Source organism: Mobula hypostoma, chromosome 17, assembly GCF_963921235.1.
Source record: "Mobula hypostoma chromosome 17, sMobHyp1.1, whole genome shotgun sequence".
In the NCBI taxonomy this organism is placed as follows: Eukaryota; Metazoa; Chordata; class Chondrichthyes; order Myliobatiformes; family Myliobatidae; genus Mobula; species Mobula hypostoma.
The window spans coordinates 46,335,405-46,362,606 of NC_086113.1; the positions used below are offsets into that span (position 1 = coordinate 46,335,405).

General features: G+C 38.0%; 2 protein-coding genes across 5 annotated transcripts in view; one reads left to right on the top strand and one right to left on the bottom strand.

The window, feature by feature from the left end:
* stt3b (STT3 oligosaccharyltransferase complex catalytic subunit B) overlaps positions 1-10,142 on the top strand; it is a 111,028-nt gene extending 100,886 nt beyond the window's left edge. For both annotated transcript variants that reach the window (XM_063069841.1, XM_063069842.1), the window contains exons 12-16: positions 1,915-2,086; positions 4,432-4,605; positions 4,687-4,800; positions 7,722-7,934; positions 8,645-10,142. In XM_063069841.1, the coding sequence (XP_062925911.1) occupies positions 1,915-2,086; positions 4,432-4,605; positions 4,687-4,800; positions 7,722-7,934; positions 8,645-8,725 (754 nt within the window). In that variant the 3' untranslated portion in view covers positions 8,726-10,142. The remainder of the gene's footprint in view (positions 1-1,914; positions 2,087-4,431; positions 4,606-4,686; positions 4,801-7,721; positions 7,935-8,644) is intronic.
* LOC134357994 (oxysterol-binding protein-related protein 10-like) overlaps positions 5,261-27,202 on the bottom strand; it is a 178,974-nt gene continuing 157,032 nt past the window's right edge. The window contains exons 11-13 of one of the 3 annotated variants that reach the window (XR_010020769.1): positions 21,937-22,090; positions 20,592-20,712; positions 5,261-5,650 (exon numbers count right to left, since the gene is read on the bottom strand). Coding sequence is in view for 2 of the 3 variants with exons in the window: in XM_063069844.1 (XP_062925914.1) it covers positions 20,665-20,712; positions 21,937-22,090 (202 nt within the window). In the remaining variant the exon portion in view is untranslated. Of the gene's footprint in view, positions 5,651-15,963; positions 20,713-21,936; positions 22,091-27,202 lie in introns of those variants that run through there. The other 2 variants (XM_063069844.1, XM_063069843.1) reach the window with 2 other exon arrangements.

Below are 27,202 nucleotides of genomic sequence, written 5' to 3' on the forward strand. Positions count from 1 at the left end.
GTGTTAGTAAACAGCAAAACCAGACTCCAGGTGTGTTCCATTTCTGCTGGTTCTTTAACCCGTTACGGGGTACGTCAGTGGTCCCCAACCTCCGGGCTGCGGACCAACACATTTTATTTTATTTTATTTCATTTCGGCTTTTTTCTGGAAGTATGTGTTGTGCGTTCCAACTACCGCTGCACCACTGCATTCTTTGCGGCAATGTGTCGGTCTGCGGCCCAGAGGTTGGGGACCAGTGGGGTACGTAACACACATAATACATAGTTATTTGAGTTACTGTCGCCTTCCTGTCAGCTTGAACCAGTCTGTCCATTCTCCTGACCTCTCTCATTAACAAGACATTTTCCAGCATAGAACTGCCGCTCACCGGATGCTTTTTTTTGTTTCTCGCACCATTCTCTGTAAACTCTAGAGACTGTTATGCATGAAAGTTCGAGGAGATCAGCATTTTCTGAGATGCTCAAAGCAACCTGTCAGCCACCAACAATTATTCCTCGGTCAAAGTCACTTGGACAACATTTATTCCCCCTTCTGATGGTTGGCCTAAGCATCAAGTGAACCTCTTGACCATGTCTGCATGTTTTTATGCATTGAGTTGCAGTCACATGATTGGCTGGTTAGATATTTGTGTATTTAATAAAGTGGCCACTGAGTGTATGTACTTCATTCCTTTTCCCAAGCACATTTGATCAACAGATGTTATGTGCTATAAATACTATGGTTCATTTATTCATCTGCTTCAATGCTGCCATTTCTTTAATCTAATTTTTTTTAATCTAACCACAACTGGATAACTTTCTGTTGCTCCTGCAAGCATTCATTCAGACTGATCACCTAGTCATGGAGTTCTTTTCAGTTTATTTTAAAACTAGGCTTGTTTTGAATAATATCTTCTGGAAGATGCAGAAGTTTTTACAGGTAAATGTTATCCTCCCTCTGGTGTTGTGCAATTTCTGTTCAAAACTGAGTTTTACATAGCAGTGTAAAACTCTCTGCTTTGTAAGCTCACCAATTACCCTAGATCTGTGCTCTGATATTTCAGTTCACAATTTGATGCATTTTGTTAATCTAGTCCATGGTGAACATGAGCCCACACCATCCAGAAGTCAATGATGGCACCATTTCAGAAGCTCAAGGCTCAATCTGAGCTAATGATAGAATAGAGGGAAGCCCTCTTTGTTTCTAGTCTATACCAAATCAGATCTCTTGGTGTTTGATTCCAGGAATAACATCCCATTGCCTTGGGCAGACTATTTGGCCTGAAACTATTACTAAAAGGTGCTTAGATTTTTTTTGACTGTTTCATACCAGCAGTATGTCTGCATAATTTTGTGCAGAACCTAATGAAGTCGATTGAAAGATGGATATTGCTCAATGAAGAAAGATTGGGAAGCCAACATGTTAGGCGGCATCCGAGAACAGCAAAACAAGTTTAAAATTTCATGAACCAGAGCCTTCATCGGAATTGTGCTGTACCTGTTAACTCTTCTTTCTCTTTCCCGAGAAACTGTCTGTTTTTTCCAAGTGCTTGCAACATTGTCCATTTTTATTGCAGATATCTAACATCTGCAGTTTTTTTTAACTTTCAGAGATTGAGATGCATTTAATCTGTCTGCTGAATCCACAGAATTAACTTTAGTCGTCTTTCTGTTTATTCCATCATAGCCATCTTGAAAATGATTTTATTTTTTTCTGAAGTCAATCTGTTTGTTTCAGAAGTCCTTTAATTTTTGCCCAGACCAGTAGATTAACAAATATCCAAATGTGTAAACGACTCATTTGTAGTAAAATGTGTCATAAACAGCTTTTTGGTACAGAATTGTGTGATGCTTGTTAACTTCTTGGATATTTTAGTTTCTCTACAATCTGGATTACATTTTGGTATTAATAATTATAATTTGTTTTTAAAAAAAGAACCCGCAATATCCTTGATGACTTCCGTGAGGCATATTATTGGTTGCGACAGAACACAGATGAACATGTCCGAGTGATGTCCTGGTGGGATTACGGGTATCAAATTGCAGGAATGGCTAATCGGACGACGCTGGTAGATAACAACACATGGAACAACAGCCATATTGCACTGGTAAGCAGTCCGGTAACCAACGGTTTAATCCTGCAAATGGTATGTCTCTTACGTGTCACCTCGGAGGCCCATCGGCCCGTCGTTTGTTCGTAAGGCTGGAAATGCTGTTTGACCCAAGTTCCCATCATCTCTCTCAACCATGGCTACATTTCCAAAGTAAATTGATGTGGTTATTATTTTGCAATATCCATGAGTTACAAACGATGCCTCCAAATGCATGTTCATAGAACAATGGACCATGGCAGAACATTAAGGATTTGGGCTCTTGTTCTAGCCCTTGCCCTTCACTACAGCTAACTGATTAATCCATTTCTGCTTTCCACATTGCTCTGCAAAAGTTCTCCCATGTACTAATTTGCTTTCTTTTGCAATTGAATATGCTTTTCCCATCAACATTATTGATACCACATATTACAAGTCCCATGCCTGTCCAAGACCGTGACATTCAGAAATGTCTGTGTTTCAACCTTTACCCAGCCAGTCATTTATAATTTTTAACGTAACTGAGTTTTTGTAGTGCAATGATAACCAGGATATACAGGCTTTAAGTTTTATAATCAATGTAGATTTTTTTTATTCTCCTTGCTAAGGTAAGTCACTTTATACATCCCCACTGTAAATTTCATCTGGCAGACCTGTCTTTTTCACCACCCAGTTTACCCCCTGCTGAATGTGGTTGTTGCACACAATTTGCTACAGTTTCACTATTTCGCCATCTGTAAATATACTGAAATCCATTTTCTTTATATAGCTCACAGTTCCAGCACCAAACCGTGGTCAGAACTATGGTATACTTTTCTTCATTTTGGAAGAACCATTCACCCCTACTATCTGCTTTTGATCCTAGAGTCAAGTTTGTATCAGTACAATTGTGTCCTTTTAATCCTAAGACCCCCAATTTTGGATCTGTTTGATATCTACCTTTGAAATTCTATATAGTCACACTCACAAGACACCATCTCTAAGTCAATCCATGCTGATTTTCATTCATCAATCTATATTTTTCCAAATGAATTAACTCAGTCCGGTCTTAATGACTCAAAATTCCTCACCACTAGTATCCGTAGCCAGGTTTATAGGTATGTTTATGAAGCTTATACTTTGACCCCTATTTATTAAGATAATTGGAAGATAATTTTTTTAATGAGCTTTTAAGGATTTGGATCCACTTCACTTTCAATACATTTCATACTTCCATTCTACCTTCCTTTTCCCGTATTGCTTGATTTCCTATTAGTCTCGGTCTCAGATAGTGTGTCATAAAATGATCATCGAAAAGAATGGGGTAAAGAATTTGAACGATGCATAACTCAGTGAAGAAATGTCTCCTTATCTCAGTCCTAAATTGGAGTTGCCTTATCCTGAGAGTATCACACTCCTGATTCGTCAACCATGAAATGCCAACTTGCAGCATCTATCCTGTCATGCCTCATAAAAAATATATTCATTGCAACTACATGACCTCCCAGTCCTTTCAATTGCATAGAATATAGATCCATTTTACGCGATTTCTCCTTTATAAGTCAGCTGTCCTGTCTAGTCATCAAGTTTGCAAATATTGTTGACACTCTACAGTCACAATTCCCTTCCTTGTTAAAGAAACCAGAACTCTACATGGTATAACAGGTGTAGGATTCACCAAACCCTTTTTGTATCAGGACTTTCTACCTTTCGTCCAATTTCACTGTAATGCAAATATTAGCATTCATTATCAGAATCAGGTTTGTCATCACTGGCATGTGACATGAAATCACTAACTTAGTAGCAGCAGTTCAATGCAATACATACTAAAGAAGAAGAAGAAAAAAATAAGTAAATCTTATTCAGTATACTTTATACAGTGTACATATATTGAATAGATTAAAAAACGTGCTAAAAACAGAAATGCTATATATTAAAAATAAGTGAGGTAGTGTCCAATAGTTCAGTGTCCATTTAGGAATCAGATGGCAGAGGGGAAGAACTGTTCCTGAATTTCTGAGTGTGTGCCTTTAGGCTTCAGTACCTCCTACCTGATGGTAACAGTGAGAAAAGGGCATGCCCTGGGTGCTGGAGGTCCTTAATAATGGACACTGCCTCTCTGAAACCTTTAAATGTCACCTTTCTTTTTAAAAAAAAAAGCCCTTTCCACATTATAATCCATTTTCCAGCTTGTTCCTACAGAGAGAGGGAAACAGCTGACTTTCTATTTTTCATTCCTTACCATTGAGTTGGGGAATTTCTCAGTTACAGAGTGGACATGTAAAAATATTGGCAATGAACTGGTTTTGTTTTGTGTCAGAACCTGTTTAGCCATTTATTCCTTTTACGAAGGGATTCTGACATTCAGTATGATTATCATTCAGGTTGGAAAAGCAATGTCGTCCAATGAGAGTGCAGCCTACCAGATAATGCGGAGTCTGGATGTGGACTATGTTCTCATTATATTTGGTGGAGTGATCGGTTATTCGGGTGATGATATCAATAAGTTTCTCTGGATGGTCAGGATAGCAGAAGGAGAGCATCCAAAAGATATCCGGGTAAAGTGATGTTTTGGTTAAAGATTTGTTTATTTAATAGCTTTAGCTGCTTTGCTAATTGGCAAACATGTTTAATCTTAGGAAAGTGACTACTTCACACCCCAGGGAGAGTTTCGTGTTGATAAAGCTGGCTCACCAACTCTACTGAACTGTCTCATGTACAAGATGTCCTACTACAGATTTGGAGAGATGCAGGTGAACGGGTGTTATAAATACCATTACTTACATTATTTCGGATATTTTGATTGTCATTTTAAACTTGTGAAAGTATGAACATTTGGACGGTGCACAGGATCTTAAATGAAAAGTTGGCTATCCTGAAACTCAGTGATTTCTAAAGTAAGTGCAACAGATAAAAGGTCAGTACAGTTAAACGCAAATATACCGTTACGCTATTGTTTGAAAATTTGGATGGTTTGGCATTCCTGCACCCTCTTTATACTTGCTGGTTTCCTCAGTTCCTGATCTTCCTTTACCCAACTGGGCCCCTTCCCCTTCACCTTGCTCCTTTTAAATCAATGGGGCCCTACTCATAAAATGCCAGAGGAACTCAGCAGGCCAGGCAGCAACTATGAAAAAGAGTAAGCAGTCCTAATGAAGGGTCTTGCCCAATTTTCGACTGTTCACTCTTTTCCATAGATGCTGCCTGGCCTGCTGAGTTCCTCCAGTGTTTTTTGTGTGTTGGTTGGGTTCCAGGATCTCTAGATTTTCTTTTTTTTGTAATTCAAATTTTTATTATTACTTATTCTTACTTAACAAAGCAGCACAGCATATCACAGAGCAGATACAGTACAGCATATTTACACAGCCATCCCATGACAAGAAAACAAAACTGAGAAACAGAAAGAAGTTCTAATCTAAGTTTAAATTAACATACAACCAAAATTGATCCCACGCGTCTTGCACTTTTCCCTCACTGTTAATTCTTTCCAACGTGTTCATATGATGAAATCTTAATCATTTCCTCAGTCCATTCCTTCACAGTGGGACATCTGGTTTTTTTCCAGTTTTGCAATATAATTCTTGCAGCTGTGATGAGACCCACCTTTAAAATAGTAAATTTGTCATTATTTACATTAGGTATCATTGTCCTATCACCCAGGAGACAAAGCCGTGGGCACAAGGGCAGTGTAGAACCCGACCAATTCCCCAACAGATCAAGAACTTTACACCAAAATGGACGAACCATGGTACACTCCCAAATCATGTGAAAATATGTGCCCACCACCTCATTTTTACATTATTATCAACAATCCTGTTTTGTAGAGTCTAGTTGGTGTCCAATAATATCTGTGTACCATCTTATACTGAATAAATTTCCCTCTCGCTTCCCTAATATGTCTACCCATATTTGATAAAATATTTGACTACTCATTATCTTCAATATCGCTTCCAAGATCCTTCTGCCATACTGCTTTGAGTTTGTTACACGGTTCACCCACAGAATGCTTGAACATTTTATAAAACACTGATGCTTTATGAACTTCCTGTGGTAATGTAAAGTATTCAGTTAAAGGGTTACCTTGTGGGTCACCATTCTTGAGTATGCTACTAACGCAATGTCTTATTTGTAAATACTTCCAAAAATTCTCTTTATCTACAAAGTTATATTCTAATCTTTGGGGCCCTACTCCTATTTAAAGCTAGCAGAGCCCCATTTCCCACACTGTATGAACTCATTGGACTTCTGTTCCCCTGCTCCCTTCAAACTCTCTTGTTTCATTGAAAAATTTATTATAATACTGTGCAATATCTTCAAAATAAAGTGAAATTGAAGTATTTCCATATTAATAGGAGTAAAATCTAATAGTCCAGAAAAATCTCCCAGTTCAGTGTCAGCAAAATCTCATGATGAGTGAACTTTTGGAGTTTTCATAGTCATAGTCATACTTTATTGATCCCGGGGGAAATTGGTTTTCGTTACAGTTGCACCATAAATAATAAATAGTAATAGTAATACTACTATTAGTAAATAGTAATAGTCATGGAAATAATAAATAGTAATAGAATAGTAATAGAAAAATAGTAATAAATGGTAATATGTAAATTATGAAGTAAGTCCAGGACCAGCCTATCGGCTCCTGTATCAATCTGGGTGTGACAGCGAGGAACTCAGATCACAGTAAAAAAAGAGAAAGCTGAAGCAAGTGAGTGAATGTGTTTGATGAGGGTAATGTGAGGTTGTGCACTTTGATAAGAAGAAAAGGTAAGTGGAATGTCTTGATCAGTGGAAAAACTTGTAGATACCAATATTTGAAGAAACCTCGGTTCGCTGATTTTTGAGAAGCAGAGAGGAGACACTTAGGCTCAAAAATTGGTAAGAATCTGGAATATTCCCAGCAATTTGGGAAAACAGAAGATGCAACACTTGCCTGTTCAAGGAAGTAGAGAGAATCGAGAAACTGGCCATTTTTGCTATTGTTGGGAAAAATATTGGAGTTCATTAGTAGGAAGATATGCACATATTGTAATAAGATTACTTAATACAGTGTGTTTTTTAAAAAGGGAAATAATATTTGGCAAATTAATTGGAGTTCTTTGAAGATATAACAAGGAGATATTAACATAGAAGATTGGTTAACTGACGGAAACAGTAAGAAAAGCTGGGTTATTTTTGGGCTGGAAGGCTATATTTATGGAATACCTCAGGAATCAGAGCTGGGGTTTCAGCTATTTACAGTTTATATTAATGACTTGTACAATGCCACCAGGCACTCTGAGCAAATGGGCAAGCAAGTTGTACCTCTTCAAAAGATTGTTGTAGGGTTAAGTGAGTGGGTAAAATGATGACAGCTGAAGTATTGTATGAGATTATCCACTTTGGTCATTGGGTTATTTAAATGGTGTGGGACTAATGAATGCTGGCATCTGTAATTGATAGTTTTGGTCAGGGCAAGCTCTGACTGGTTCGGGGCGAAGCTAGAATAAGGAGTTATTAGCGTGGAACAGGGAGAAAAGGTATGTGTGGAACCACTGCCTTGAAGCAGTTTGGAAAAGAGGGAGATGTTTCAGGAAAGGCAATAGTCAAGAGATACCATATGAGAAACTGTAATTTGTTTCAGTAATTAGGAATTAGTTTGATGTGGCAAATGTCACAACAGTGTTTTGGTTTACAGCTGGATTTCAGAACACCGCCGGGATTCGATCGCACCAGAAATGCTGAAATTGGTAACAAAGACATCAAATTCAAACACCTGGAAGAAGCCTTCACTTCGGAGCACTGGCTAGTGAGAATTTACAAAGTCAAGAAGCTGGACAACAGAGAGAAACTTGACCATAAACCAAGAGTAACTAACATAATGCCCAAACAGAAGTATTTATCAAAAAAGGTGGGGTAGCCTTTGAGAACTTTGTACATAACTACTTTCTTCTATTGCCAAAATGTTCCTACAAATCCAACGTGTTGCTGAATTCTGTCCAGCATCTGAAGGAACCAAGTGACAAGCCGTGATTTTTTTTTAGAAACATTCAATATATAATTTCATCCCATTGTGTTGGAATAGGTGCCAATTGTGCCCAAGTGGGAGTACAGGGTTTGAAGCAAGAACATTCTTCCCTGAGTGTATCTGTTCCCTACATCAATGAAAAGTTTATTGATATTTTGCATCAATAGACGCACGCCCTCCTTACCTCATGCCATTTGAGTTGTTATTGTGATAACACATTATGCTGAGAGAAACTAATGAGTTTGATAAATCTGGTACCATGGAAACTGCTGAACATGTCTGAAACCAGGTTTTATATATATTTATATATCACTTCAGTAGCTGTAGATTTTTTTGATTTTTTTTTTCCAGGATATGTTTCAACAGCATATTACTCTTACTTGAAGGTTGTCAAAGCAACCAGACATGGGGGAAATAAAGTTTCTACAAACCTGCCTTTGCACTCCATCTCTCTTCCCCAATCCCTGATAAAGAAAAGTTTGTGCCAAGCTTTTATTTTCTAATGGATGTATTAATTTGGTTTAAGATATTGGCGACGTATATATAGGTGTGAAAACTACAAATTAGTAATGCTGTTCATCTTTATGCCCTAGACTTCTAAAAGAAAGCGTGGGTATGTGAAGAACAAACTGGCACTGAAGAAAGGCAAGCGACCCATCAGGAAGACCAACTAAATCATCTGCAAACCCTGACAACAGGCAGTTGTCCTGATGACAACCAATCTTTGCCTTTAACTACAATCGGATTCCATTGCAACACTGAGTTGCATGCATTGCTCAAGAGATTCAGACAGTGTCAGCCCCGTAAATCTACTGGTTGTATATTGGCACCTGTTTATAGAGCCACGTTTGATTGTGTTGGCAAGGCAGACAGCTGGTGTCCAGGGGTCGCAGCAAAATTCTGATTGGTACATATTATTCTTCATTTAATTTTTTTTAATAAAAATGATAACGGGCTAACTGCACCAAAGAACCCTGCTCTTTCTTATTACCTATACGTGTGTACTTTCCAACCATTTGAAAAGGGCAGTAAAGAGGGTTTTCACAGTTTATTTTGTTAGGGTGAGATTAATTTTAAATGAAAACTAATGACTTCAGATGAGTTAATTATATTGTACAAGGTTGTTGGGCATTCTGCATACCTGTGTGGGCAGGATCAACATTTTGGCACAGTATGCTGTTGGTCAAAGTAAACCACCTCCATCTAAAAGCAGAGTGCAAGAGGTTTGCCAGTATTCTTATTCTTCACTGTCCTTCATAGTACATGATGAGGTGCACAGATGGGAAGCTGGAAGGTTTAGAATTCAACAAGAGGGCAGAGAGTGAAGGACTTTACACTGCAAAAGGCTGGCAACTACACATGTGCTTTTTTTTTTCTATCTATCAGATTTTAAAATGGACAAGTTGCCTCCTTGTCACAGCCATGTTCATTTCATTTCCACTGACATACTTTTTCTTTTTTCATATTTGCCTTTTAAACCTTGTAATGACAGAAAAAGGTAATTATTTCTGACATGGGGCTGTAAAACATTTCAGTGAAGAAATTCATCTTTGGTTGTTGGATCTAATTGCTTGAGAGCATTGACTACCAGTTTTATTGAAGCCAATGGTTGATACTGGGGGATCATTTAGCTGTAGCAACCAAAGCCTATTTTTTTCTCCTTTCATTAATTCAGACCTGGACAAGTGTCCTTTTTGCTCCAATAATAAAAACAGATTAATATGAGAGAAATTCAAAAGAAGCAGTGCACTATTAGTAAAATCAGAGGCAGACAAACCTCATCATAGAGATTTTCCTTTTTATCACTTTTTCATTCTGTAACAAAAATCCAGTCTTATTTGAAAAGCTCCTTTACCATGAGGTGACAAGTGAGTAATAAAGACTGACGGATGATACTTGCTCTTAATATTTAGTTAATGTTCCCCTTTCTTCCTGCGAGGGTTAAAATTGTAATTTTCTATGTACGCAGCGCTCTTCAATGCAAAAAAAATTTAGCTGCAGATGCTATTGGTGTGTAAAAAAAAAATTAAAGAATAGTATGTACCGTATTTTGAAAACATTTGTAAATTAAACTGTGCAGTACATGCCTTATTGCTGCTTTTGGATTGTAGTTTTTCTTAACCGTTATATTTGAGCAGATGTTGGGGGAGTCTTCATTTCCTACTCTGGTGTTTTTTTAATGTTAGACTTATGATTACAGCGACATTAGTCTCTGTGATCCAAAGTAAACTGAAATTACGACTGCATTTATTTCTTACGGGGAGGACAAAGGCATGGGAAAGCCATTTTTACATATTGCTTAGTTTTCAGTTTGGATCTGTTGTGAACTGTAGCCAAAATAAATGTTAAAATGAATTTTTGTGTTAAGAAAAAAGATACTTTTTAATCCAATTTTGACAATGAATTTTACATATGCATATATAGTTTGATCATTGTTTTGCAGTGTGCCAGAAAAAAAGTTGTTTAAAAAAATACGCTACAACTTAAAGCCGTTTCCCTCCTTTTGCGTGTTTTGGACCTGGTGTAGCTGGCCGTTGGCAGGATGTTGCTTGTCTGGTTATTCTGCATCATTTTTCACAAAGAAACATAATTGCACTCTTTGTACTATTAAACTATATCCTCAAAATTGTGGACATAGTTTAATACAGAGTTAGTTCTTACACATTTTTTGTTTTAAAGCAGGCAAGCTTGAGTTAACTTGATTAAATCAGTTTTTGCAATAACTTGTGTTTACAGTTAACACTATCAACACCATAAAATGTCTGAGTACTTCACAAGAGTGTCTATCAAACACAATTTAGCCCAGGAACATATTAAGGTAATCTTTGTCAAAGGAAATGGTTTTAAAGTTGTTTTAGATGAGAAAGAAATAGAAAGAATTAGCATGGGATTTCAGGCAGCCAATCATAGTCATGCACAAAAGATCACAAGTGGAGTATCACCGAGAATTGTAAAACTGGAGTAGGTTAGATGATATACTGTAGAACAATGCCTCCTTGAAGATATTGATTACATGGAGGAAAAACAAATGCATTACTGTGAAAGTGATGTGCTGGGGCAGTGATGAATGGACATGCTGCATTTTCTGCGGAGTTCTCAGTCTCTGAAGAGAAGTGATTATCAGATATTTCTCATTACAAGTTGAGTCATTGATCTTGTCACTGTTTGGCTAATTGTTGAAAACTTGGGAGTGCAATTTGCAGTCTTGGAGGAGACGACTGCTGATGCTGCAATCTCACGCAAAAAGTAATCTGCTGGAGGAACACAGCATCTGTGGAAGGGAATTGACAGTCAATGTTTTGGGTTGAGACCCTTCACCTGGATCTGGATCTTCTCATTGGAAATGTGACCTAGCCTTCTCTGAATTGTTACTATTAGTGAGTATCTGTCAGTAATTTTATTTTCAATGAATCTACTAGTATTTTGAGTTTCCATTAGTTACCTGCTCATGTCATTCTGGGAATGCCCAGAAACTGTTTAGCAAGCATAGCTTTATTACCAAGGCAAGGAGTCTCCCTGAGAACTTGTCCATAATTCAAACAAAAGGTTAAAAATGCTGCTGGCAGTGGTGCTACCATTCTGATGGTGTTTCTGAGGGACTTCCCTGGTGATTATCATGTTCATTGAAATTGTATCAGATTCTTAAAATAGACCTCCAGATTTTGGCAGAGGGACTTTGATTAAATCAAACCTAGTTCCAGTTTTGGGTATCATTCTATAAAACTAGGTTTTTGAACAGAATACAGCAGCTCTTAGGGAAGCTCTACTTATTGCTGTTCCTGACAAGTTAAATGCTAGTTAATAAGAACAGCCTGATGAAAGCTTGGCCCTTTGAGATGAAGCTAGAACCAAATTCTAGTTAAATAAACAGAAATCTATTGTCACTGAAGAACAGCTTATTAATATGGAAAGTTACATCGCAGCCAGAGTTTCTCCGGTTAGCGGATGATTTCGTTCCACGCCTGACGTAGTGGGGAGCCGCGTACGAAGCAAGTTACAGCGGTGGTTTGCCATTGCCTTCTGCCGGGTGAAAAGAGATCACCAGCTCGTAACCCAGCCCGAATGGAAAGCGTGCAGGGCAGCCGGCTGGATTTGAACCCGGGACCTTTCGTCCCGAAGTCCAGCACTGATGCCACTACGCCACAAGTCAGGTCAGCTTATTAATATGTAAACTAAATTATTAAGTGTCAATACTCATGAAAAATTGTGTAATTCTGTTCATCCGCTCCCATTGAAAGGCCAAAAATGAGTCAGAAGTTGACCTATGTAGTGTGATTTCTGCTTTCTACTTGCTCCTACTTTCCCATCTTCATTATCCTCCCACTGTCATCATGCTACCCACTCATAGAAGTAGTGAGAATACCAGCAAGTGCCTTTAGGAGAGTTTCAGCTCTTTAAATGAATATTTAAATTTTAACAGGGCCTGTAACTTGGGTTGGTGCAGGTAGAGGATGGAGATGGTCACAAGGGAAGAATGTATTTCTTGTATTATATAAACATTTACTTTTTAACTTTTAACTAGTATTTGAAACATTCATTTTTATCTGCAGGAATCAACTACTAAAAATGGGGTTGTTAACAGTATCAGCAGAATCATTGTGATCTATGCCGAACAGCCAGACTTGCTTGCTAAAACAAAGAACACCAGTAAACAAATTATTATCATAAAATTAATATTTGCGGTCTTAGCAGGCACATTATAGAATTTATGTTGTGAATACTCCTGCCCTATATCCTGGTTTTATATTTGTGAGGTACGGTAGCGTAGCAGCTAGAGTAATGTTATTTACAGCGTGTGCAGTCTGATTTCAATCCGGCCGCTGTCTGTAAGAAATTTGTACATCCTCCCTGTGACCATGTGATTTCGTCGGTGCTCTTGTTTCTTCTCACATTCCAAAGACATCCAGGTTAGTGGTTAATTGGTCACATGGGTGTAAATGTGCTTCGCAGGCTTGTTGGGCCAAAAGGACCTGCTACTGTACTGTATCTCTAAATAAAAAAAATTAAAGTCATAAACTTTGGAGAGTTGAGTGGAGTAAGAATCAAATGGAGGCAGTGACAGAGTAGGGACAAGACCTCATTAGAAATTAGCATAAGCCTTATTGGGCAAGAAACTACTGACTTTGCTGATTGATTATTTGTTTTATCTTAGCTCTCTACCATTACTTCATATTGCTTTTAATTTAGGAGATATGGGTGTAACCTCCTAGGCTAGCATTTATTACCCATTTTTAACAGTAATTTCAGTTTTGCTTGGCATCTTGATGTCAAAGGGTATTCCCTACTTAGTCCATATTTGGACTACTAGTTCCACGTTCTGCACACCATAGCACAGGGAAGATGGGGACAGTGCAAAGTGCTGTTAGAGATGAGCACAGCTGCAAATGCACATGCTCCTTCATGCAATATTGTACTGGTCCGCTGCCATCCAGCAATGCATTTCATTTCAATTATATTGAGTGGTGCTGTCTGGCCGCTTTATTGCCGGGACTGAAGGGCTTGAGTTACAGTATAAGGAAGGGCTGGGACTGTTTTCTCTGAAGCAAGGGAGGCTGAAGGGTTAGCTTAGGGAGGTTTAAGACATCATGGGGGATCTAGATAAGGTGGAAGATCACAGCTGGAGGGCAGAGGTTTCAGGTGGGATCCTGAGGGTCAACATTTTCACACAGGTTGGAGGGGTTTATATGGAACAAGCTGGCAGGGGTAGTAGTAGAGGTGGATACAATTACAGTGTATAAAAGATTTGGACATGTACATAAATAGGAAAGGGTTACAGTAAGTAAGAAAATACAGGCAGATAGGACTTGGGTATCTTGGTTGGCATGGACATGCTAAGCTAAAGGGCCTGTTTCCGTGCTTGATAACTGTATGGGAATTGTATCATTTCTTAATGAATATATGCATTTCTAAATGACAATAAAAGAGGACTGAGTGTTCTCATAATCTTAAAAAAAGGGGGGATAGTTTCATGAGGTGTGATGTCTGGTGGTTTTGCGATATCCACATTTGTACCATGGAGCCAGTTCTAAAAATAACTTCAAGGGTCAATTTAGAAGCAAGCTCTGGGTTTTATGGATAAGTGCCACTCAATAGCTCTGAAAGCCTTTTACATAATACAGTTGAGAATCTTGTTAAATGCTAATTGGCTGGATTTTATAACAAGCTGTTTATTAACACATGACACCAATTAACCTTGTGTATAGAGGCAAGGAGGTTTCCCTCGTCCTGACCAAACTTTAATGCAAGGTTTTAAAGCAGATATACTTTATCCAATATTTGATAAAACTGAGTCATGCAGACTTAAAGATTCTAACAGAAAGGCAAATCATATGGCTGAGAACAGCAGAGTGCATAACAAGCTTTTAAGCTGACCATGGCCAAGTTAGAAGGTGATAGATAAGCCAGGTGGGGGGGGGGGGGAATGAAGTAAACTGGAAGTGATAAGTGGGAAAGGTAAAGGGTTGGAGAAGAAAGAATCTGATAGGAGAGGAGTGTGGATCATGTGAGAAAGTGAAGGAGGAGGGCACCAGGGGGAGGTGATAGGCATAGGCGGAGAAGACGTAAGAGGCCAGAGGGGGGAAAGGTCGAAGAAGGAAGGGGACAAAAAATTAACAGAAGTTGGAGAAATCGGTGTTCATGCCATCAGGTTGGAGGCTACGTAGACAGAATATGAGTTGTTGCTTCTCCAGCCTGAGAGTGGCCTCATCGTAACAGGTTGAAATGGGTTTAGTGATTGAAATGGTTGGCCACCGGAAAATTCTATTTCTTGTGGAGCTGAGACACTCAGCAAAGCAGTCCTCCAATCTCAAGAGCACCAGATACAGAAGACAACCCCAGCAGATCCTCATCTGGAAGGACTGTTTGGGGTGCTGAATGGAAGTGAGCCAGTGAAGCGCTTCTCCCTCTTGCAGGGATAAATGCCAGGAGTGAGATTAGTGGGATTCCTCTATAATTCCGTTCTTCAAGAGAGTTAAATACAGTACTGTAGGTTGAAAAGGTAAAGTCAGTACAAATTTGTTCAGGGCAAATCATGTTTAACAAATTTGAAGGTGTTTTCTGATGATGTAGCAAGGTCAATAAGGGAAATGTGATTGATATGATGAATTGATTTTCAAAATAACTTGTTCCCTAACAAACTTGTCATTGAGCCTAACCCCCAGGATAAAAGTGACAGTAGTAGCATGGATAGAAAATTGGTAAAGTTCTAGGAATCAATAGTAATGAATGATTGCTTTTCATACTGGAAAACACAGTGTTACTCAGGAATTGTGGTTTTCTTGAATGTAATGACTTGAATCTTGGTAATATAGTTTGGTTTTTAAATTTGTGGACAACAACATTTGGGAACTATGAAATGTAGAGGGAAATGCTAATGGATTCTGAGGTTAGGGACAGTCAGCTGGAATTAACACATGGTAAATTAAATTTAATGTAACATTTAACATATCTATATTTTAGTTGGAGGCATAAGAGACAATATAATTGGAGAACTTACATTGTAAAGATCCACAGAAATTGTTCGAGGTGGCTAAGACAATTTGATAAAGCTGTTTTTGGGAAAGGATACTGTGGCCCAGGTTTTATAAATAGACACAAGGAGTACAAGAGCAGTGAAATTGTGATGAACCTTTCTTCAAATTGTAGTTGAAACTAATTTTTTTTTAAAAGCCCATTTCTGGGAATTAACTTTAGAAAAAATGTGAAGGTGCCAGTGGGCAAAGGTTTAAGTAAATAATTCCAGGCATGAACACTTGGTTACATTGGCATGCTGGTGAAGCACGGTGCATTTTCCTTGGGACAGTATTGAGAAATGGAACAGGTGCAACACATGAGAACCTTTGTTTCCTAGATCTTCAAGTGTATACTTGGTTGATCTGTTAAAAGCTAGCCTAGTTTGTTGTATTTTTTTGGGGGGGGGGGTGGAGGAAGAGTGAGAAATACACTGTAACTTGCACAGGGAACTGGAGAGAAGTTTGAATATGTTTTAGTGTATGGTGAGGAGTTAACAAAGATATTTAAGGACATAATTAAAAATGGAAAAGCAGTACAAGGCAAACTCTCACTGCCAAAGCATATTTATTTGGTTAATCAAAACAATTATAAATCATCTTCACATCATTGTGAATTACTTTGTTATATTACAAGTGTTGCATAGATACCAAACAAGTGTTACACAATTTGATGGCTAATCAGGGGGTTGCAAAGCTGAAAAGAATGAACAGGTTAGTTAAAGCATTCCATTGGCATAATAAAAGTATTGGGTTAATCCTTGTGAAATTAGTCAAAGATTTTAAATGCAAAATTCTTGAGGCAAAGAACGGTTACTTGTGCTAAAGTTCTAGAAAACAGAAACTAAACATTAGTCATAGAAAATACAAGACCTGAATACTTCAGACTTGGCAAGCTCATGATGGTGTGCTGCTAAGATTTTAACAGGTAGCATAAATGTTTAAAAAGAAACAATGAAAAATGTTGCACTTTCAAGCAATTTAACCTCTAGTGAGGACACTATACAGTATAGCATCTTCCTTTTCTGTAGCAATTTGTAATGCACTAAATTAAACAAGTTTCAATTGAGCTCAATAGGTCATTCCTATGTTTCTTCCTTTGAAACAATTGAACTTTATGTAAAGAGCTATTGTCTGGTGTCAATGACTATCTGAACAGTTCAAAGCTTCAGAAATTTTAATAACATATTTATCCACATCTCATTATTTCTCACGTAATGCCCCAATAAACAACCAGCACCAGCATGTCGGAGTTTTTACTTTCAAGGCAGTTTGAATTTCTTCCGAGGCAGATTGTTTATGATTTTAGACATTTATTACCCGAGCAGACTTTAAAACATTTGCTAGTCTGAAATTAACTGGCATGGTTATTACAACCTTCTTCATCAGATGATAGAGCAAATTATATAATCTGATTTCAGTATCAGATTTCAATCAACAGTCATCCCCAAAATCAAATTTGAATACTACCTAGCAGCACAAAGAAATGCACAAGTTCCAACATGCATATCACAAATTTCAAAATGTGTACCACAGATTCCACTTAAGTTCAAATTTGTCACATTATAGGTAGATGTTAAGCTGATCTGTTTCATCATTCCACTTTTTATTGCACCATAGCTTCTCTCGTTGCATAACTGCTAACCAATCAGAAATTGATAGTTTACATACAAATCTTAAACAATATTAAATGTTGTTATATATCTGTCAATAACCTACATATTTATAGAAACTGGCATGGTTTATATTTACCCTAGTGTCACTTACTATCTATCGTTGTAGAAGGCACCTGATGACTTCGCTATATGCTGATATAGCAAAGAGTTTTATGGGGCAATGCATCATAGCTAAAAGTTGAAGAACTGTTCAAGTTCTGCAGACTCCCCCAGCTCACTCTGGGCCAGGAGAATGGAGAAGTCAGGGTCCATTGCCACACTAAAGAATTAAATAATTACGGAGACTGGAGACACTTCTCTGGATCATAAGAAAATGTGCACCAGTGTACACTACTTAAACATGGGGAACTTTGCTGGATTATGGGCACATTTGGACCAGTAAAAGTTGCTTTTTCCTTAATTCCTGCATATTAATAAATTTTAATGATCTGATCATCTCAATAACTATTATTCATAAAATTAATTTTAGTTTTAAAAAACTAAACCTACCAAAATAATCACTTTCCATTGTCAGATGATAAAACAACTATACTTTTAGTTTCTGGTAGATAGTTTGATTTTGCATGACTTTAAACTTTTCATTGTATGTATGCATGAATTGAATGAGAAGAAATGCTGTTGAATTATACCTGTCAAATATATGGCAAAACAATACCAAAGTCTGCAGAAAATAAAATGATACACGAGATTCTGCAGATGCTGGAAGTCTAGAGTAATGCACACACAAAATGCTGGAGAAATTCAGCAGGTCAGGCAGCATCTATGAAAAGGAGTAAGGAGTCGACCTTTCAGCAAAAGACCCTTCAGCTCTGTGTGTTACTGTAGAAATTAATACTGGCATTATGGTTTACTCATTCAAGTATTTTGTTTTTATGATAATTTCTAAGGCAAAGCAAAAGGCATAAAACTTGATTATTGAATTTGTATATTTCAAAATATTTATCTTTAAAATTGCAAGCCATTTCTGATTAAATGTTATTGCAGAGTTCAGTTTGCATAATGCTCATTGGTTATGGTTTCCTTTTCATTTTATTTAGTTCAGACATTTACTTTGGCAGAAATTAATAATTTCAGATATTTACAACTTTCTTAATAAGAAACTTTACGTGGATCATTCTGAAATGGCCTGTCATTTACCATGGGACAATGACTTCTAGTTCTGTCCCTTATAAAATTCCATATATTGTACTGTATCACTAAAGACTTCTCTCCTGAACAAGGCTATTTCTACTATGAGTGCATTATTAAGGCTGCCCTAACCCTCTGGTGAAGTATTATTCCTTCTTCCCATTTCTAGGGCATATAATACAAGAGTACTCAAGAGCGTAATAACTGTGGCAAGACTTGCTTACTCTTATAATCCAAACTCCTTAAAGTAATGGCCTTTTGCCATTTGTACTATTTGCCTTTGTATCATGAACCAGCACAGTTAAGATCCCACTATGCTAGCAATTACTAACTCCTTAACATTTAAAATAAAATTCTCTATTCTTACTACTGAGGTGAACACCATCAGAAACTAAAAATCACATGTATTACAATAAGATTTGAATACACAAAGGCACTGACATTTGTATGCAATCCTCAATCAAATCCAAAAATGATTCCCTTTGGAAGATTGCTTTATGATGTTCAGTGACAAACCTACTTTTGATACTTGTTGCTTTGAATTTGATCTTACACTTTATGCAATCAGTTGGTTTTCCCAAACATTTATTTTCCTTAACAAAAAAGCATAATTATGTAAATTGGTGAGAGAATGCAGAGCTCTGAGGTGCACATCCATGTTCCAGTGTATATATGGTTCAGAAAAGGATAGTATGTAGGTACAGCAAGTGATTAGGAAGGCTGATCAGATGTTCCTGTTTTTTTTTGCGGGGGGGGGAAGAGATTTAATAGAAAAGATAGTGGGGATGTGCTTCAGTTACTGGTACAATCACTTGGAGTACTGTGTACAGTATAGATCACCATATTTTAGGAAGGATATTGATGTGTTCTAAGTAGTTCAGAAAAGGTTAAATAGACTGATCTGTAAAATGAGCAGGTTGTCATGAGGGAAGATTGGCCAGCTTAGGCTTGGATTTGCCAGGGTTAAGTAAAGGGAAAAGTGATCTGAAGAATCTTGACAGGATGATGTGAAAAGGATACTTCTTTACATGGAAGAATCTTGAAGTTGGGGGGGGTCACTATTTACAAATAACGGGTTGCTTGTGAGCTAGACTTCTCTGAAGAAGAACATGAGTCATTGCACTGTGCAGGAGAGTTCCGGAGTCTTTTAAGGTGTTTAAGGCAGAAGCTGCTAGATTCTTGATAATCAAAAGAGTGAAAAGTTACCAGGAGAATACAAATAGGTAGAAAAACAGTTGAGATTACAATTTGGAGAAGGCTAAGTGATCCACTAAATTATATTTGCTCTGAAGCAAAGTACATACATTTCTTATCATTATATATTCATTTATTATGTGTAGGCACTGTGGATGGCAGATGATATCAATGACATTAGTGACTTGCTGGTGTATAGATCTGTAGAAAGAGTAAAGTGCCTAATGTAAATAAGTACATGGAAGCAAAAGCAATGAGAGGTCCACTGATGGAATAATTTTGTGATTAGCTACACCTTCAAGCTTAAGATTACAAAATGAAAAATGTACAAAGCTAAATAAATGTGAGACCTTTGTTTTGCTTTTGCAAAAAGGGCACTTTCTAAAAATCCTTAGCTTATCTTTATGGTAGTTCTAGAATTCTGAATGCAATATGAGATATTGGGATATCATACTTTTACAAGTATTTGGTAATGGATTTAATGAATCTGTATTCCACATGACTGAACAGTCAAATCTGATTAGCCTATAGGAACTATAAAGTTGAGCCTCGTATCCTATCTACAAAGATCAGTGTTTCTCAGCAAATACCTCACATTTTTGAAACATTATTCAATCTGATGAGTTTTAGAACCTAGGCTTAATAATTAAACTTCTGAAAGTAATGAAATTCATTGCAGTAAAAAGAGGTTGGCGTGCGCTGTGGGGCTGAATAGCATGCCAGTTTACCAAGTCGGTGTCACACAGTTCACAACAGTATCTTAGTGTCTACACTGGCACATTTATTTAAGTGCAAAAAAAAACTTTTGAGAGTGAAAAATATAAAACTTTACAACATTAAAATAAAGTTTCTCCATTATTAACTTTTCAATCTCATATGCAGATATCACATGAATACAGGACAACACCTGAATAAATTTCTTTTGGTGAACCTGGAAGTATTTTTAATTTGGTACACAACATATTTGCTTCTTATATATATTACATAAGCATACAACATTGTTACTTAGTAGGTTTTTTAATTTTCAACATCACCTCAGAATTATTATCAGATGACAATTTCAAATTGGAAGAAATCTGAGGTAGGTGGAGGTCAAGTTCAAACTTGTCAACAGTGTGCCTTCCAGATGGGACTATAGTACATCCAGCCTTCTCCCTGTTAGAATTGAAAAATCAGTTAATTCATTACTACAGCTAATGTTAAACGATACAAATTAGAATTCTTAAAAAAAAACAAAATTAGAACATATTTGAAAGTGTTTCTAATATATGGAAGTATAGACCATCGCAGTGCAGCAAGGCTTCAAATCATTGACATGATTATCAGTGGAAGCTCGTGTAATGTTTTGCTGATGGCCATTGTAAACCACCATCAAGGAGGAAACAATTGTCAACTTAACTGTTCCCAGGATGGAAATGAGGCTCTCCTCAATGAAATTATAAATTACATGTAAGCTATATTATATATACATTGGGTACAAGGAGGAACCAATGTTGGCATTATTTGATGAGAAATGCATTCTAAATGAGAGGTTGCAGCATCAAGAGAAAGGCCTGGGTGAAGGAACTGATGGTCTTACAGACAGATATGTGCTTTAGATAAGCAAGTTCCTGTCTGTTTAACAAAGTAAAAGTTGTCAAGTTTTGGTTGACAGTGAGTCAAGCATGACCTAACAACATCTCTGGTGCCCTTTAATATTTTAATGTAGCTCATATCTGAAAACAAATTTGAAAGACACCATGAAGCTGCATTAAGCAAAATATTCCAAATTTTATTCTGGTAACAGAATGCTAATGTCCTTTTTGAGTTTGTTAACATATCAAAATGGCCTTTGAAACTCAACTCAAGAGAAAGATCACTTAGATGTGCTAAAATCTCTTAATGGCTTCATCCTTTAATCTTTTTAAAAATAATTGCTCTACTCCAGTTCATCCTATCTGCAGTAAAACTTGAATTTTCTGATCTGAAGGCATATATTCTATCAACCTCTTGCAACCCTACATTCATGGAAGAACAATGCATTACTCTACCCATGTCCTTTTCTATATCCTCTCCTGTATTTACTCCTTTAATAGTGGCTGTGCCTTGAATGATCCAGGCATTAAGACTAAAATTCTTCCTCAGACCCCCCCCCCCATTCCCCTTTAAGATGTGCCTTTTGAAAGCTATTAATATAAAGATCTCAGCAAAATTCTGTAATGAACTAGAAGTACAAAGTTCTAATGCATACCGTTAGAACTCCCACATTTTCAGGCATTATTTCATCAAAATCGAATACAGAATTTGATAGATTTTACAAATTACTTGGAATATGATAGGCATGATTTTGATTTTTACTCAAGGTTGGCTGTCAAATTACAGGGATTGTGTCGTAATTACCTCTTTAATGAAATACTTTGGTTTCCAGGTAGTGTTTGTCACTGCTCTTTGTCTCTCCTCAGTTCTCTGCTGCTCCTCCAGAAGGTGCTTGTTCTCTGTTGCTGCATCTATATCGCCCACTTTTAGTGCATTGGTCACTAGTTCCCAGAGACGCCTTAAAAGTCAAGAAATATCCAAAACATCAGTGAAAACAGATTTTGTTTTAAAATATGAAAAATAGAAATGTTTTAAATAATATATCATTAATGAAAGACCATCTCATTGATCATAATATGAGGGACTTTTCTAATGGACAGAGGTGATCAGAAATATTTATAATAAACCTCCATAAGACATAGTAGCAGAATTAGGCTATTCAGCCTGTCGAGTTCCTCCATCTTTCCATCATGGTGATTTATTCCTTAGAACCCTATTCTCCTGCCTCCCCCCCCCCGCCCCCGAATCCTTCAGCCACACTTACTAATCAAGAACCCATCAACCTCTTTAAATATACCCAATGACTTGGCTTCCATAGCTGTATGTGGCAATGGATTCCACAGATTTACTACCCTCTGGCTAAAGAAATTCTTCATCTCTATTCTAAAGAGACATCCTTGTATTCCGTGGTACCCCACTATAAAACGCATCTTCTTTCTCTGTACTATATCTAGGCCTTTCAGTATTTGATAGGTTTCAAAGAGATTCCCATTCATTCTTCTAAACTCCAGAGAACATAAGGCCCAGAGCCATTAAATACTCATCATACTGAACATTAACCCCTTCATTCCTGGGATCATTCTTGTGAATGTCCTCTGGATTCTCCCCAATGCTTGCACATCCTTTCTTAGAAAAAAGGGGCCAAAACTGCTCACAATACTCCATGTGTGGTCTGACCAATACCTTATGAAGCCTCAGCATTACATCCTTGTTTTTCTAGTATATTCTAGTTCTCTCAAAATGAATGCTTACATTGCATTTGCCTTCCTTACCACCAACTCAACCTGCAAATTAACCTTTAGGAAATCCTGCATGAGGACTCCCAAGTCCCTTCGCACCTCTAATTTCTGAATTTGTTCCCCATTTAGAAAATAGTCTACATTTTTATTCCTTCTATCAAAGCACATAACCATTCACTTCCTGACACTGTATTCCATCTGCCACTTCTTTACCCATTCTCCTAATATGTCCAAGTCTTTCTGCCAACTCACTGCTTTCTCAACACTACCTGTCCCTCCACATATCTTTGTGTCGTCCACAAAGCCATCAATTCTGTCATCCAAATCATTCTCAAGGAAGTGGTCCAACACTGACACCTATGGAACACCACTAGTCACCACTCACCAACCAGAGAAGACACCCTTTAATCCCACTCTCTCCTGACGGTCGGCCAATCTTCTATCCATGCTTGTATCTTTCCTGTAATATAATGGGCTCTTACCTTTAGGAGCCTCATGTGCAGCACCTTGTCAAAGGCCTTCTGAAAATCCAAGTAACAACATCAACTGACTCTTCTTTGTCTATCCTGCCTATTATTTCTTCAAATAATTCCAACAGATTTGTCATGCAAGATATCCCCTCAGGGAAAGCATGCTGACTTTGGCCTATTTTATCATGTGCCTCCAGGTACCCTAAAACCTCATCCTTAATATTGAATTCCAATATCTTCCCAACCAGTGAAGTCAGGCTAACTTGCCAATAAGACAGAGGAGCAGAATTAGGCTATTCAGCCCATCAAGTCTGCTGCACCATTCCATCATGGCTGATCCCAGATCTCACTCAACCCCATACACCTGCCTTCTCATATCCTTTGATGCCCTGACTGATCCGGATATTTCCTGTCTTTTGCCTCCCTCCTTTCTTAAATAGTGCAGTGACATTTGCCATTTTCCAGTCCTCCAGAACCATTCCAGCACCTCATGTTTCTTGAAAGATCACTACTAATGACTCCACAGTTGCTCAGCTACCTTTTTCAGTACCCTGGACTGTAGGCCATCTGGTCCAGGTGACTTATATACCTTCAGACCTTTCAGCTTTCCAAGCACCACTTCCTTAATAGTGACTACACACACTGCTGTCCCTGACACATATGAATTTCTGGCATACTACTGGTGTCTTCCACTCTGAAGATTGACACAAAATGCTTAGAGTTTATTTGCCATTTCTTCATCTCCCTTTACTACCTCCAGCATCATTTTCTGATATCTACTCTTGCCTCTCTTTTTATGTACAGTATCTGCAAAAAGTTCTGTTATTCTTTTATATGATTGGCTAGCTTGCCTTCATATTTCATCTTTTCTCTCTTTTTTTTTAGTTGCCTTCTGTTGGTTTTCTGAAATCTTCCCAATCCTCTACTTACATATTTAAGACCATCCTCCCTACTGGGGCATAGGCTGCCAACAACAGTTCAACAGTATACTCTGTCCTGAGCCAGTCTTTCAAGTTGTTCCCCGGTGTAACCCATCTTGAAAGATCCTTCCTCTCCCAGGGATGAGGTCTTTGCATTTCTGTAGCTCTGGGTTTTTACATGATGAGGTTGCCAGCCTCAGGTCCAACCCTCTTCCTTTTGCAGTCTTGAGACTGTCCATGGAGTTCCCAATCGTCTAGCTTCCCTCTTACTTTTGCTATGGTTTGTGCCCTCTCTTGCCTTTGCCTTATCCTTCCTTTAGGTTACGACTACTTCTTTAGAATGTATCTATCCTAAAGACTAATGAGCTGGCCAAAGTCGATGGGAAGGAGACACTATCAAGGATGAAGGCAGTACATCAAATGGCAGGAGTTTCTGAATTGCCTCCAGAAACTCCAGCCATTTGCTGTTCTGTCATCGGCCAGCTCATCTCATGCATCTGTAATTCCCTTTACTCCACTGCAATACCAATATATCTGATTTTAGCTCCTCTCTCTCAAACTACAGAGTGAGTTCTATCATATTATGATTGCTGCCTTATAAGTGTTCTTTTTCCTCAAGCTCCCCTAATCAAATCTGATTCAATACATGACACTGAATCGAGAATTTCCTTCCCCCGGCCCCCACATGCTACTCTACAAAGCTGTCTTATAGGCACTCAAAAATTCTATCTACTGGGATCCAGCATCCACCTGATTTTCCCAATTTACCTGCATATTGAAACCCCCATAACCATCATAACATTGCCCTCCGGGCATGCCTTTTCTATCTTCCATTGTAATTTGGCCTCTGTTCAGAGGCTTGAATATAATTCCCATTAGGGTCTTTATACCCTTGCAATTTTTTTTTTAAAAACTCTACTCATGACGATGCTACATCTTTTGATCCGATGTTACCTCTTTCTATGGATTTGATTTCATTTTTTACCATCGGAGCTACACCATCCCTTGTGCCTGTCTTCTCGATACAATGTTTATCCTTGGATGTTAAGCTCCCGTCTGTGATCTTCCTTCAGCCACGACTCAATGATGCCCACAATGTCAAACCTGCTAATTTCTAACTGTTACACGATCATCTACTGTGTGCATTCAAATGTAACACCTTTAGTCCTGTATTCAGCAGCCTTTTCAATTTTGCACCCATGTTTCAGGAATTTAAATTCTTATCCCTTTCTAAACTTAGTCATTTTATTTATTCTGGAGACGCTTGCAAGCTCTCCTGCACTCGTCTTCCTTTTACTTTAATCTCACTTTTAAACCTACCCCCTACTATTTAGTTTAAAGATGTACTTTAACCCATCCCACTGACTGCAATTTTGCCCTATTAACAACCTATTCTTCCTCATAAACTACACGCTGCATGTAATTTATACAACTGCCTCATGTTCTGCCCTATCACTGCAGTTAGCTTAAACTCTCCCTAACAGCTCCAGCAAACCTACCTGCAGGATATTGGTCCTCCTCAAGTTCAAGTGTAACCCCTTCATTTTGTGCAGGTCATTCCTTCACCAGAATGGATCCCTAAGATCCAGAAATCTGAAATACTGCCCATTGCACCAATTCCTCAACCACACAATCATCTACCAAATTATCCTATTCTTACCCTCACTGGCGAGTGGCAAGGTGGATTACCATCCTGGAGGTCCTGCTTTTCAGCTTTCTAACTAGTTCTCTATATTTTCTCTTCAGGATCTCATCTGTTTTATTACCTATGTCGTTGGTACCAATATGTACAACAACCTCTGGCTGCCTACCCTCCCCTGTTAGAATGCTGTGGATCTCATCCAAGGTGTCCCTGGTGTTGGCAATTGGGAGACAGCATACCGTCCAGGTTCACATCCACAGGATCTCCTGTCTATTCCTTGAACTATTGAATCCCCTATCACTACTGCACGCCCTTTCTTCCCCGCGGCACCCCCCCCCCCCACGCCCACTCCCACTCCCGTTCTGAGCCACAGTGCCACACTGTGGATTTCCCCGGTAGGTCATTTCCACCCCCACCCCTCAACAGTATCCAAAGCATTATATGTGTGTGTGTGTGTATGTATGTATACACACATAATTTAGGAGAACTGCCATAGGGATTCTCTGCACTGCAAACCTACTCCCTTCTCGAGACAGTCACCCAGCTACCTGCCTGTTTGAAATTCTTTCAAAAGGTACTGAAATATAAACAATATGTATCAGCTTTATCATGTAAATATTTGAGTGTCATAATGCCCATCGGCAATTTATCTGTTTATTTGTAGAATTTTCAAACTTCTCTGCATTTTGTTGTGAAAATAAATTCCCTCCAAAAGACACTAACAGTGGTACAATTCATAGAATTTGTTGGAAGTGAGATTTTAAATCATGAGATCCACAAAATAAGTTCTTATTTACTCAGAGAACATCCATGTTCCTTTAACCGTGTTGCCTAATCACTGCTGTTCACTAAGCCAACATTCACACTGCATTTTCTGTCTTCATTCAGATGTTGTCTCCTGCAAACAACCTCAACTACAACCTCACATATAACCTGCAGCTCAAAATCATTATCAGTTTTCTCATTATGAAACAGTACAGCACAGGAGCAAGCACTTCAGACCCTGATGTTGCATTGACCTAATTAACCAAGTAATTAAAAGCCTTCTAAATTATTCCCTTCTGCATATACAACTCCATATCCTTCCATACCTCAGTATAAATCAAGCTGTCACATTCTTTATTATATCTGACAGACCACTATTTACTCCTGCGTAACAGAGGTTATAGGACAGATCTTTTGATCATCCAAACTATAGACCAGAAAGAAGATTTTATCCATTTTTCCTTCAGCCTATCAGATCAGGCAAATCAGCCTTTGCAGGTTTTCCCAACAAAATGCAAAAATTCATGATTGCAC